Consider the following 14,707-nt stretch of genomic DNA (forward strand, 5'->3'; position numbering starts at 1 on the left):
AAATCAAGAGCTGCATGAAGTGTTTATATGTGTCTGAAAAGGTTAAGACTGTTGGCATGACTCTGAGAGTGCCTGTATGGATGCTGTGCCATGTCCGGTACCCTGCTGGATTGTAATACCCAGAATGCCTTAGTATGAGAACTGCTGTGACAAAGAAAGCTGGGGTGGAAACAGAGCTTTGCCTTGTATGGAGGGAATGACAAATCAGTCCTTACAGACAATCCGCCTTTCTTCTGCTTTGATCTAACAAGTCTTGCTCACCCCTCCCGGCCTGCTGCTGTGTGAATGGACAACACAGTGTGAAAAAGGGGGATGGAAGCGAGAAAGAGATGAGTCTGAGAGAGGAAAAGAAAAATAGAGTGATCTCATCCTCATGTGGTTGTGTACTTGCCTTATGAATGATCTTATTGGATGATTTGGGGCAGGGTTAGAAAGTCTCATGCTGAAGTCATTCACTTTAAATCAATCACTGATTCAGTCCGATTGGAAAACACTGGCTCATCAATAGTGAAACATACTACACCACAGCAGACCTATCCACTACTGTACTGTTTCTGTAAGCTCCAACAACTGACAATCAAAATTAGCTTTGTGGTTATTAAGGTGGTTTTTGGGTTGTTGATTGGTGACAGTGGTTAGTATACAGTTGCTAGGTTGTCGCCTGGGTGTTCTGAGTGGTTGGTTTTAGGAGCGTTCCTACAAGGTTGCTTCTCTGTGCTTTCCTTGGCAACTTAAGGTTGCCAAGGCATTTCTTTGTAGTTGCTAAGGTTACTGAGTGTTTTTTAGCTTTTGACCAGGTGGTTTATAGGTCAAGGGAAGCCAGCCCTTCTCCTGGAGGGCTAACATCTTAAAGAGTTAAACTATAAGACCCACCAACTCAGAACTGAGAATTGAAGTATTTTATGAGTTACAGATTTTGTATGGATTTGTTCAATCTGACTATGAAAATGTACAATTTGTAGGTAAAATATCATGATGGAGGTCCACGCCTAACCACACCCCTAAAAGTAACCCTGGCATGAGCAGATAGTGCAAAAACTTGAATTTGTCTGGTTCACCAAATCATAACGTACAAATGCTATGAATTCCCTTGTGGAAAAAAGAGGTGTGCTTAATTGTATTAAATATACATTCGCAGTGTAACTACATAAAATCTAAAGCACATTACTTTTGCACTTGGTTATAATTTTAACTGTAATGTGTTACTTGATATTACATTTCAAATTTGTATGTTCATATTTTAAAATTGCAAATTCATCTTTACAAATTAGTAATCACAAAGATACACTATATTGCCAAAAGTAACCCTCCAAATCATTGAATTCAGGTGTTCCAATCACTTCAATGGCCACAGGTGTATAAAATCAAGCACCTAGGCATGCAGACTGCTTCTACAAACATTTGTGAAAGAATGGGTCACTCATAGGTTGCCACCTGTGCAATAAGTCCATTTGTGAAATTTTCTCACTACTAAATATTCCACGGTCCACTGTTAGTGGTATCATAATAAAGTGGAAGCAATTGGGAACAACAGCAACTCAGCCACGAAGTTGTAGGCCACGTAAAATCACAGAGAGGGGTCAGCGCATACTGAGGCGCACAGTACGCAGAAGTCGCCAACTTTCTGCAGAGTCAATAGCTACAGACCTCCAAACTTCGTGTGTAGAGAGCTTCATGGAATGGGTTTCCATGGCCGAGCAGCTGCATCCAAGTCTTACATCACCAAGTGCAATGCAAAGCGTCAGATGCAGTGGTGTTAAGCACGCCACCACTGGACTCTAGAGCAGTGGAGACGTGTTCTCTGGAGTGACGAATCACGCTTCTCTGTCTGGCAATCTGATGGACGAGTCTGGGTTTGGCGGTTGCCAGGAGAACGGTACTTGCCTGACTGCATTGTGCCAAGTGTAAAGTTTGGTGGAGGTGGGATTATGGTGTAGGGTTGTTTTTCTGGGGTTGGGCTTGGCCCCTTAGTTCCAGTGAAAGGAACACGTAATGCTTCAGCATACCAAGACATTTTGGACAATTTCGTGCTCCCAACTTTGTGGGAACAGTTTGGGGATGGCCCCTTCCTGTTCCAACATCTGCGCAACAGTGCACAAAGCAAGGTCCATAAAGACATGGAAGAGCGAGTTTGGTGTGGAGGAACTTGACTGGCCTGACCTCAACCCGATAGAACACCTTTGGGATGAATTAGAGCGGAGACTACGAGCCAGGCCTTCTCGTCAACATCACTGCCTGACCTCACAAATGCGCTTCTAGAAGAAAGCTCAAAAATTTGCGTAAACACACTCCTAAACCTTCCCAGAAGAGATGAGGCTGTTATAGCTGCAAAGGGTGGGCCAACTCCATATTAAACTCTACGGATTAAGAATGGGATGTCATTAAAGTTCATGTGCACATAAAGGCAGGTGTCCCAAAACCTTTCGCAATATAGTGTATTTAAATACATGACAGATTTCAATAGAAATTACATTAAAGTATAATTTAGTTTAACATAAATGCTTGTCAGTACATTTAACTGTACACTAACCATATTACATATACAGTCAACAGAAGTAATTCTGAAAAGATGTGGCTTAAGTTCTACTTAAAGGGATAGTTCACCCAAAAAATGAAAATTGTGTCATCATTTAATCACCCTCAAGTAGTTCCAAACCTGTATGGATTTCTTTGTTCTGCTGAATACAAAGGAAAATATTTGGAAGAATGTCAGTAACAAAACAGATCTTTCCCCCCATAGTATTTATTTTTCCTACTATGGTAGTTAATGGGGGGCAAGATCTGTTTGGTTACTGACATTCTGATGACAGAATTTTCATTTTTGGGTGAACTTTCCCTTTAAGTGGGTCAAAAAAGCATTCATGTTTAACTAATTGTATTTAATATAAATGTAAACTATAATACATTTTCGCTTAATTGACAAAGACCTGCCCTCTTAGTTACTTTTGCTTTGTCCGACAAGCCATGGCGCTCTCACACCACACATCATGTTCTCACAAAGAGAAAGAGGACAGAGAGCAGTTTACAAAGTTTCAGCTTTAAAAAAAGAAAAAAAATAGAAAATACCATTATGTGGCTCTTTAATATGTCATGACAGATCGCTGTAGCATCTCAATTCAAGCAGCATGTGAACCGATTATCTCTTCCTACTAGTGATATACATAAATTAACATTAGAAGGTATGTTGTTTCAACTGCAGAGAGACATCAGTACACACCATTTTTTAACTTCAGGTCAACCGATATAAATTTATTATTTATCCTGGTTTGTTTATCAGACAGTAATAATAACAATTATTAATAATTGAGCTCCAATAATAATTGAGCACCAAATTTTAATGATTTCTGAAGGTTCATGTGACACTGAAGACTGGAGTAATGATGCTGAAATTTCAACTTTGCCATCAGAGGAATAAATTACATTTTAAAATATATTAAATTAGAAAATTAATATATATCGGTGGATTCAGCATCATGATTGGCCAGATCTCCTGTCAATCAAACTCCCGGTGAAGGGTGAATTGTAAATAACATGTAATTAAATGTCCGAAAGCTTTACATTCAATTCACACTAAAGTATATTCTTTTAAAGTCAGAATGAAATGGATGTTGCGTATTCTTTTCTTCTCTATTGTGATGTATATCAGTGAAATGTATATCATTCCTTTGGAATGAGAAAAAAATGTAGAGCAGGACTTGATTTCGTCCTCTGGAAATTATTGGATCGTAGGAAGTTGGGCATTGCTAACTAAATGGAGGCAAATCTGAATGCTGTTAGCAGTCAGTTGTGGGTGATATTTATTCCCACCCTCCGCCAAGACATACATCATAAACAGAACAGATATCGTTTCGAGGGGGAAGGGAGGTTAACATTTTTGAATAAAGATTACAAGGCCATATTGATTAAGAAAAAACAAAAGGAGAAGAAAAAAGATGTGCGATTTATAATAAGCACTGCAAAATTCTGTAAAGTTTAATTTAATGTTGACTCTAAAGTATATTGTTTCCGTAAAAAGTACTCTTTTTAAAGTATGCTAAAGTGGACATTTTCACTTTAGATTGCTTATATATATATATATATATATATATATATATATATATATATATATATATATATATATATATATATATATATATATATATATATATATATATGTAAAGTAGCATCTCCTCAACAGCTGCATAATTTGGGGTATCAATCATGTCTGTAGCACAGCTTGTGCCTTAGTATACACCACATATAAAATAAAGAGAATACAAAATGAACAGAATGTAGCTATTGCTGCCTACAGGTTGATATGTGACCCAGAGGTCAAGAACACTCATGAGCTCTGCCAGATCTGCCAGCTGACCTGAATAAACACCATGCCCACTGCACTGGCATTTTGCTAAGTGCAAGAGTGGTCAAATCACATTTTCCCTGACTTGCTCCTTTCTCGATCATGTCAGAGAAAATGCGATTTGACTGGAAGGGAATGCCAGAGAATAAAACAAACACTGTACCCCTGAGCAAAGCACTAACCCTTTGTTATTTCAGAAGCACCAAGTCATCATTTTGTTTTCACACACATGAACACATGTAAATATGCGCATGGCAGATGTCAAGGACTGTCAAGGACAGGTGTCACACCACTCTGGTTATGCAATATCCATTCATGGCATGTCTATCGAGTTATAAGTGCCTCAACCTTTCTTAACCTTTTATACCAGCGTAAGTTTTAAATATTAAACTTGGACAAGGTCATGGAAAAAATGGAAGAGGAGATCCCTGCAGTGTTCAAAGTGGCAAGTTTATGTGTTGAATGGTTTGACGTTTGTATACTAGAATGCCACTGTCGGTGAATACTTTATTTTAGTCCCACTGTGATGAGTTCCTGCTACAAGCTTAGTTTGTCCCAGCAAGGACAAAGGAATGTTCTGGGTTTAATTTACATTCAAGTGGACGTTTTCTAAATACAAGTTATTGATCTTATTGTGAACAATTAATCTTTACATGTTTTATTTTTAAAAGGCGTTTTGATCTCAAAATATTTAATCCAAATGTCTTAACTAGATCTTCCCACTGGTGACGTATGATGGACTTTCCCAATAATTTAGTCCACCAAAACCCCAGCCCTTCTCATACAATTAACCGCAAGTCCACACCCACATTTTAAAGAACCAAGTCCCCATTTTACATTTTTTTCTTTTTTGATAACCTGTTTCACTCAAATATATATGAGTGAAACAATATGAGTCACAATATGAAAGAAAATCTGTCGCTACTTTCATTTCATCGTAATTTTAAGCTGTTTTGGCAGCCTCTGTGATGCTGTTGATTATCCAAAAAAAAAAAAAAAAGTCCCTATATCCACCACTGTTAAAAGGATGATTTAGACAACTTTTCTGCTCAAATAACTATTTTTGTATAGGGTAAAGTGAATATAAGCTCTGGAAGTAAGAGAAACCGTATCAGGGTACAACACAATCATATGACCTCATATGACAATCACCACACCTCAGCTTTAAAGAATCTGGAGAATGTCTGGGGAATTTGAAGAACGTTATCTAACTGCTAGAACACATGAAGTTGCATTTTGTGATAATATTTGATCTTGTGATATTTTATATATAGTTTGAAATTTATGCATTTTGAATCCATTAACTAAAATGAACTGATTTACAGAAATGAATAAATTCACAAACTTTTACTACTAGTTTAAACTAGAGATTGCAACATCTCTGTTAACATTCTTATATTCGCAATCACAAAACGAATGATGATTTAACGAAAGTACATTAAAAAGGAGCTTTAAAATCATTGCGATATTCATAATCTTGCTCACTTTTATATTGCAAGATAAACCATCACAAATATATTTTAAATATTCAATTTATTGCCCAGGCCTAAGACAAACCCGTATACACACACTTTGTGCTGAGCCACACAGTACTGTCAGATGGAAACACAAATGGGACATCTGGCTCCCCTTTTGCCCGTTCTGGTTGCAGTGGTCAGCTAGTGCAGATCTGATTAGTTATTCAGAGTGACAGCACTGCAACCCCTGGATGCCTCCCATCGTCCTAACTGCCACCACCAGGCGAGAGAGAATGACCGTGTCTAATACACAGCTGCCTACTCTGGCGGTTTGCCTGTCAAATGTGATGATTCGTGGATTCTTTAACAGAAATAAAAAGAAAATGCAGTCATCGCAGTCTCACCAACGTTCTCCATGGTGCAAAAGTATTTTGCTACTCTAAGAGAAAAACTGAGATATTAAAGTTTTTATTTGTGATCTTTCATTTTGGGAGATTCTAAAAGGGGTTGTTCATTCAAAAATTGAATTTCTGGCATCATTTCCTCACCTAATGTCCCTCATTGACTTTAATGGTTTAAAAAACAAAAAAAACATTGAGACATTTTTTTTTTAATATGTTTGGTATTCCACAATAGAAATAAATGCATAATGGTTTGTAACTATATGAGACATCTGCTCAAACACTAATGGTAGATGATAGGTCTCTGCACACTGTCTATAATGTAAACATGTGTTGGCAGCTGGTTTCGGAAAGTTACTGCACAGCAAAACCCCCATTGTTAAATTAACACTGCCAGGGTTTATATAATCCAAATGGATTATATAAAAACTGACAGTGTTAATTTAACACTGGGAGGTTTTTTTTGCTTGGGAACTCAGTTGTTCATCTTCAGTCATCTTTGCATTATGTGTTTTGCCCCACACAAAAACTACAGTGCTTTGATCATAAAATTAACCATTTAAATATGAACATATTATTGGGAGATATGTAAGTAGATGTAATGTGTATGTTCTGTTTAGTTCCTGTTAAAGGTGCCCTAGAATGTTTTTTTCACAAGATGTAAGTCTAAGATGTCCCCTAAATGTGTCTGTGAAGTTTCAGCTGAAAATACCCCATAGATTTTTTTAAAGTAATTATTTTAACTGCCTATTTTGGGGCATCATTAACTATGCACCGATTCAATGCGCGGCCCCTTTAAATCCTCGTGCTCCCTGCCCCCGAGCTCTCGACTATAAAACAGTGCATAAACAAAGTTCACACAGCTAATATAACCCTCAAATGGATCTTTACAAAGTGTTCGTCATGCATGCTGCATGCATGGTTCGGATCATGTAAGTATAGTATTTATTTGGATGTTTACATTTCATTCTGAATGAGTTTGAGGCTGTGCTCCGTGGCTAAAGCTAACATTACACACAGTTGGAGAGATTTATAAAGAATGAAGATGTTTAATAATGAAAATAGCGACGGCTCTTGTCTCCGTGAATATAGTAATAAACGATGGTAACTTTAACCACATTTAACAGTACATTAGCAACATGCTAACGAAACATTTAGAAAGACAATGCTCCATCTGCTATTTTTCGCTATTGTCCTTGCTTGCTTACCTAGTCTGATGATTCAGCTGTGTACATCCAGACGTCCTGCCCTTGTGTAATGCCTTGAACATGAGTTGGCATATGCAAATATTGGGGGCATGCATATTAATGATCCCAACTGTTATGTAACAGTCTGTGTTATGTTGAGATTCGCCTGTTCTTCAGAGGTCTTTTAAACAAATGAGATACATAAGGAGGAGGAAACAATGGTGTTTGAGACTCACTGTATGTCATTTCCATGTACTGAACTCTTGTTATTCAACTGTGCCAAGGTAAATTCAATGGCACCTTTAAGTCTGCCTGAGTTTGTAGTTACATAATGTTTTTGATCTGCCTGCATTGACACCATTCTATGCGAATTGAACTGAGCTGGACGATAATATCACTGTTTTCTCCTGAGCTGCTATATAGATAAATTAACTAAATTAATAACTAATGACCAGCAAGTCGATCACAGGGATGCATGAAGTATGGCAGAGCAATGCAGCATCTCGTTCCCTTCTCAAGGAACAAGGTTTACAGTCATAACCTGAGACGTTCACTTTTAAGGGAACTTGCGCTTAGTCATGGTATTGATGCTTTGGGATTGATAATACCCAAACTTCCATGCTTACAAGTGCCTGTCTGTGCAAATACTGCAAGCACAATTAAGACATAAACACCTGTGAACCGGGGACAGAGCCCAATCCACGTTGTAAAACCTCACAAATGTGAGCAGAGAGGACCAGCAGGGACACCCCCGACAGTAAGGCCATCGAGGCCACCATACTCCTGGTAGAAAGAGCTCTGACAGCCAGAGGTGATGGCTGGCCAGAGACCTCAACTGTCCACTTGCTTTGGAGGCAGGAAGTCCTTTCTTAAGTGATCCAAAGCAAACACACAGCTGATCAGTTTTTCTCCACACTAGGGCCAGCCAGAACAGTGCTACTAATAGTAGACTGACCCTGTCCTGGCGGACTCTCTCCAGAACTCCCTGGAGTAGAGCGATCAGAGAAAAAGCATACAGATGTAGCCTCAGCCATGTCTGTGCATGGCATCTAGCCCTAATGAGGCTGGATGTATGAGTGAGAACCAAAGTGGACAGTGTGTTGTATCTTGAGATGCAAACAGGTCCACTTCTGAGAGCAGAGCATCCAACAAGAAGGCTTTGACTTTCCATCTTTGACTTTTTCTTTGACTTTTTTTTTGTCTCTCCATGGCCACCAGGGCTGCCATAGACTGGCCGATTGTTTTGGCATCTCCTTATGCTGGGTACACACAAAAAATCCTAGATTTAACCGTTTTGATCCTATAGTGTGTGGTGTGCCGTGACAAAGACAGCATACCACACACAAACAGATTTTCAACCAGAGTCTCGACTGTGAACACGGGAAATCTCGCAAAATCTCTTGAGACATCCATTGCAGATTTTCAGATCATTGTTTTATTTCTGACCAGCTCTTCTCCTTGTCAATTCTATTGTGGTATGTTTTACAGGACACGTTGTATTAACACTAGTGCTGTTGCCACAAATCGACAAGCTTAAACTCCATCTCTGCTGTCCAAATCCATTTTACTTTGTGCTGCACCATGACTGTGTTTGTTATGCTTCTGTCTTCTGTCAGTTCGCTTTCTTATTAGATATTGTTTCATTTCACGTGATAATCTCCAGAGTGTGTGCATGTTTGTCCTCAGGGTTCCCCACACACATCAGGATTTCTGATTTTTTATATTTTTATATTTAGATTTGCGATTGGGTCATCTCCGGTGTTCTTCCGAGCAGATTCAGTCACTCTTAACACACCGTACACCACAGGAAAATCTGATTAGATAATCTGTAGTACTATCAAGATAATCAGGACATTATCTTGGATTGTTGGAAGGGGAGAAATCAGCCCGATTATCTTGTGGTGTGAACCCAGCATTAGTGGCCTGGAGAGTCAAATCCATGACCCAATGCAGCTCCTTTAAATGTATCGGGCCCCACCCCCTTGCCTTCATCGAGGTCTCTCAGCAGGTCAGCCTGGTACGCCTGCAGAATGGACATTGTGTGCAGACATACATCGGCCTGAACTGCAGGGACAATGCCATGCTAGGGGACAGATAGCTTGCAAGCATCTGTTCCACCTTGAGCATTTCCCTATACTCGTGCTCTTTCAACCCCCTCATATATGAATAGACATGAACCTCAGGGCTGAAGAGATGGGACGAGTATGGCTTATTCCACAACCTCAAAACTTCTTTGTTGAGGTCAGGAAAAATGGAAGGCCCTGGGGTGGAGGTAATGATTTTGGGGATAGAAAATCTCAGCTGGTCAATTGATGTTTAACTTTGACACGGCACAAGTTATCACCTCCACCAGCTCCTCATATGGTTAGATATGGTGAGTCTTCAATATCCCATGCCTTGATGCTCAGTACATCTACCTCCTCAGAGCTATACAGCTGAAGTACCAGGCTCTCTCCTTGGGTGGAAGAAGCTGCAGCGTGGGCTTCCCATCCCAGCAAGAGTGCGCTGTATCCCTCGGGTGAAGGCAGAGAAAAGGCAATGCCCATCTCTAACTCCTCCTCGAGATCCATTTGCAAACCCCACAATCTCAACACGATCACAGAGGGGCTGGAACCGCAGGGTGCTTGCTGAAGCACAGAAGCTAATGCCAGTCATTCCAGATATGCTTTCCTGGTCGTGACATTCCATTTGGCCATTGGACTGATTTCACACGTGCTTCAGATGCAATCAAGCAAAAGCGTTCCCAAATCATCAATACTATGATGCAGTGGGAGTTCCCTCAAAAGGGAACTGTTCTATTTCCAAAAAGTAGATTTTTTTTCTGACTATTATTTCATATGTCAGACTTTACAGGGTTAAATACAGTTGTACACACATAGAAATGAAAAGTACACATATATATATATATATACAGTGGGTACGGAAAGTATTTAGACCCCCTTAAATTTTTCACTCTTTGTTATATTGCAGCCATTTGCTAAAATCATTTAAGTTCATTTTTTTCCTCATTAATGTATACACAGCACCCCATATTGACATAAAAACACAGAATTGTTGACATTTTTGCAGATTTATTAAAAAAGAAAAACTGAAATATCACATGGTCCTAAGTATTCAGACCCTTTGCTCAGTAGAAGCACCCTTTTGAACTAATACAGCCATGAGTCTTTTTGGGAAAGATGCAACAAGTTTTTCACACCTGGATTTGGGGATCCTCTGCCATTCTTCCTTGCAGATCCTCTCCAGTTCTGTCAGGTTGGATGGTAAACGTTTGATGGACGGCCATTTTTAGGTCTCTCCAGAGATGCTCAATTGGGTTTATGTCAGGGCTCTGGCTGGGCCATTCAAGAACAGTCACAGAGTTGTTGTGAAGCCACTCCTTCATTATTTTAGCTGTGTGCTTAGGGTCATTGTCTTGTTGGAAGGTAAACCTTCAGCCCAGTCTGAGGTCCTGAGCACTCTGGAGAAGGTTTTTGTCCAGGATATCCCTGTACTTGGCCGCATTCATCTTTCCCTCGATTGCAACCAGTCGTCCTGTCCCTGCAGCTGAAAAACACCCCCACAGCATGATGCTGCCACCACCATGCTTCACTGTTGGGACTGTATTGGACAGGTGATGAGCAGTGCCTGGTTTTCTCCACACATACCGCTTAGAATTAAGGCCAAAAAGTTCTATCTTGGTCTCATCAGACCAGAGAATCTTATTTCTCACCATCTTGGAGTCCTTCAGGTGTTTTTTCATGTGTCTTGCACTGAGGAGAGGCTTCCGTCGGGCCACTCTGCCATAAAGCCCCGACTGGTGGAGGGCTGCAGTGATGGTTGACTTTCTACAACTTTCTCCCATCTCCCGACTGCATCTCTGGAGCTCAGCCACAGTGATCTTTGGGTTCTTCTTTACCTCTCTCACCAAGGCTCTTCTCCCCCGATAGCTCAGTTTGGCCAGACGGCCAGCTCTACGAAGGGTTCTGGTCATCCCAAACGTCTTCCATTTAAGGATTATGGAGGCCACTGTGCTCTTAGGAACCTTAAGTGCAGCAGAAATTTTTTTGTAACCTTGGTCAGATCTGTGCCTTGCCACAATTCTGTTTCTGAGCTCTTCAGGCAGTTCCTTTGACCTCATGATTCTCATTTGCTCTGACATGCACTGTGAGCTGTAAAGTCTTGTATAGACAGGTGTGTGGCTTTCCTAATCAAGTCCAATCAGTATAATCAAACACAGCTGGACTCAAATGAAGGTGTTGAACCATCTCAAGGATGATCAGAAGAAATGGACAGCACCTGAGTTAAATATATGAGTGTCACAGCAAAGGGTCTGAATACTTAGGACCATGTGATATTTCAGTTTTTCTTTTTTAATAAATCTGCAAACATGTCAACAATTCTGTGTTTTTCTGTCAATATGGGGTGCTGTGTGTACATTAAAGAGGAAAAAAAATAAACTTAAATGATTTTAGCAAATGGCTGCAATATAACAAAGAGTGAAAAAATTAAGGGGGTCTGAATACTTTCTGTACCCACTTTATATATATATATATATATATATATATATATATATATATATATATATAAATTTAAAATTTATATAAAATATATATAAATTTATGGTTTCTCTATAAATTGTTTTATAGAGAACTTTAGTGGGGCCCCCTTGTCACAGAGCCTGGGACAATGTTCACAGTTAACCCCTTTTGACGACGGCCTTGTTCTACTGCACATCTGAAAGCAGCTGAACACACCAGATAATCTTTACATTATTCCTATTTTAGACCAGGTTTAAAAGGCAGATCCAATTATTTCAGGCTCAGCCTGTGCCTTCTAATTATGGTTGATTTGTGGGACACTGTCTCTGAGGCTGGATGTATTAATGACCTGTGAAAGGATAAGAACGCAATTCTCTAACACTTTCGAGCTATGGTGCAAGCTTTAGGGCTGTTATTTCAGATGAGCTGATGCTTTCCCCGTGTCACTTTTCAAGGACAGTGAAACACAAATGTCAGGCTGAACATGTCATACTGGCAACCCATAATTAGCTCAATTGTTGCTTGTGTCTAATGTAAAAAGATTCTAATGTAATGAAAAAAATGCATAATGAATGCACTCTACCGACATCCTACCTCTATTAAGTGTTAAAACTGGATCTGATGAAAGCTTAAATTAAGTTTTCCACATTGCTTTAATTGCTTAGCTCCTGGGGTCAGGGTGGCAGATGACTCATATTGTCTATTTCGAGATTGTTGTGCATGTGCTAACACACATTGAGAGGTCTCCATATATAGACCAATGACTAACATCTCTGCTTCCAGGTCAAAGGTCAGTTTTCTTGGCCAGCCAATATTACTTCCATAAATTACTGTCAAAACCACATTCATACACATAAATTAATGTTTTACATTAATTTATGGTAAAACATGTTTTTACTATCATTATCAAAACAAGACATTGAATATGTGTTTACATGGCACTGCAAGAATATATATATAATACCATGATATTTCAAATAAAACTTGTTTTGGAGTAAATAAAGACATTATTTAATGTCTTTTCTTGAGAATTTTCATTTTGAAGGTTTTAAAAATGCTCTAGGAAATACTCTTCTAAGCAATTTTATCTCTATAAAACAGACAAGCAAACAAACATGTTTACATGCTGTCCTATTTTTAATGATCTACTTAGCCTAATACACACACAACCTATGCACTTTCATTCCAGCTTGTCAAATAAGGCTTAAGTAAAGAAGGTTTATCAGCCCTCTGACTCTTCAGTCATACTGAACAAACTGATGCAAGACACATTCTCGTATATTCCACAAATGTTTATTTTGTCTTAGCAAAGCATGTTTTCTTTCTAGCCTTTTTACTTTCATATTCTCTTTTCATTGTGCCACTTATATTTACTATAGTATTGACTGAAGTAAACAAGGCTCAAGACATTTTGATAATTTAGAGAACTGTGAAACAGTACCAAATTGCATTAGAAAATAAATGACGTAATGGACATGCAAATCATGTTTTATACTGCATACATGTCTCTGAATTTGTTAGGCTCTGAACAATCAAATCAAATTAGATATTAATGTAATGAGACACAAACTGAAAATCAGATTCACTGAGTATAGAGATCTCATGTAACTTATGCCCCCTGTTGGCATAAAAATTTAGTTTTTTTTTTTTTTTTTTTGAAGGGGGTTCTAACTGTTGTATAGAAGTTTGCAAATGTGGTTTAAGCAGATATGCTGTTAATTGGTGTCGATATAAAATGTGACTGAAGTTACTGTCCATGTTGTTTCTGATAGCGGAGACAGAACATGCACAAAGAGTCCCGGACACAGAGTCGGCCCAGCAAATGAGGCTGAGAGAGAGACAACGATTCTTTGAGGAGGTGTTTCAACATGATGTGGACGTCTACCTCTCCTCTGCACACCTGCAGATAGATTATAAGAGACGTGAGTTTGAACACACACATATGATTACTCTTTTCATTTTTAAATCTACTTATAAAAGTAATATAATATAATTTTGGGGATTTAAAAAAAGTTATTTTAAAACTATGATAAATTTAAGCTATACAAAGTGTTCAGGTAAATTTAGGAAAATTATACTTTACACTTTTTCATCATATTTATTCTAGGAAGAACATTTAATTGGTATAATTATTATAACAATATCTCTGCCAGAGTGACAGCTTGAAGATCAACAGTATAATCAATTTTAAAATTCTTACACCAAGATCTGAAAGTAGATTTAGGAGTCATATAGACCAAATGTTTTTTTATAAGTTCAAAGTTAATTGACTGCAAGCTAACTTGTATTAGCTTCAAAAAGTAAGAAATGTCATCATCATCATCATCATCATCTCTCTCTCTCTCTCTCTCTCTCTCTCTCTCTCTCACACACACACACACACACACACACACACACACACAATTTTACAGTTTTTCTCCATTGGTTTGGCTCATTTTTTGAAACAGAAATTACATTCTCAAAACTCTAAGATCATTTGGCAAAACAGTCTTACAGTTCAGTACAACACTATAGCTCACTTGCAAAAGCTAATTTCTCTCCCAAAACTGTTCACTCATGTTTAAAAACTAAATTCCTTTACCAAATAAATAGTCAGTGCCACAGAAATGGTAAAGATCCCTCTCAATTGCTTTGGCTCATTTCTTGAAACAGACCGGACATTCTCAACACACTTGGTGCTTTTGTCAAAATAATGTGGATGGTTCGGCACAACAACATGGTTCACCTGCAAAAGCTCATACCTCTCCCAAAACAGTTCACTCATGTGTCAAAACTAAATTTCCTTCTCATTTAAACAGTCAGT

At 38.6% G+C, this 14,707-nt stretch overlaps 1 protein-coding gene across 2 annotated transcripts in view; it reads left to right on the forward strand.

Moving 5' to 3' along the window:
• The window catches only part of si:ch211-253b8.5 (dysbindin), a 46,614-nt gene that overhangs the window by 16,268 nt on the left and 15,639 nt on the right, over positions 1 to 14,707 (forward strand). For both annotated transcript variants that reach the window (XM_067388544.1, XM_067388545.1), the window contains exon 2: positions 13,677 to 13,826. In XM_067388544.1, coding sequence (XP_067244645.1) covers positions 13,677 to 13,826 — 150 coding nt within the window. The remainder of the gene's footprint in view (positions 1 to 13,676; positions 13,827 to 14,707) is intronic.

The sequence above is a fragment of the Chanodichthys erythropterus genome, chromosome 6 (assembly GCF_024489055.1).
Source record: "Chanodichthys erythropterus isolate Z2021 chromosome 6, ASM2448905v1, whole genome shotgun sequence".
NCBI classification, from domain to species: domain Eukaryota; kingdom Metazoa; phylum Chordata; class Actinopteri; order Cypriniformes; family Xenocyprididae; genus Chanodichthys; species Chanodichthys erythropterus.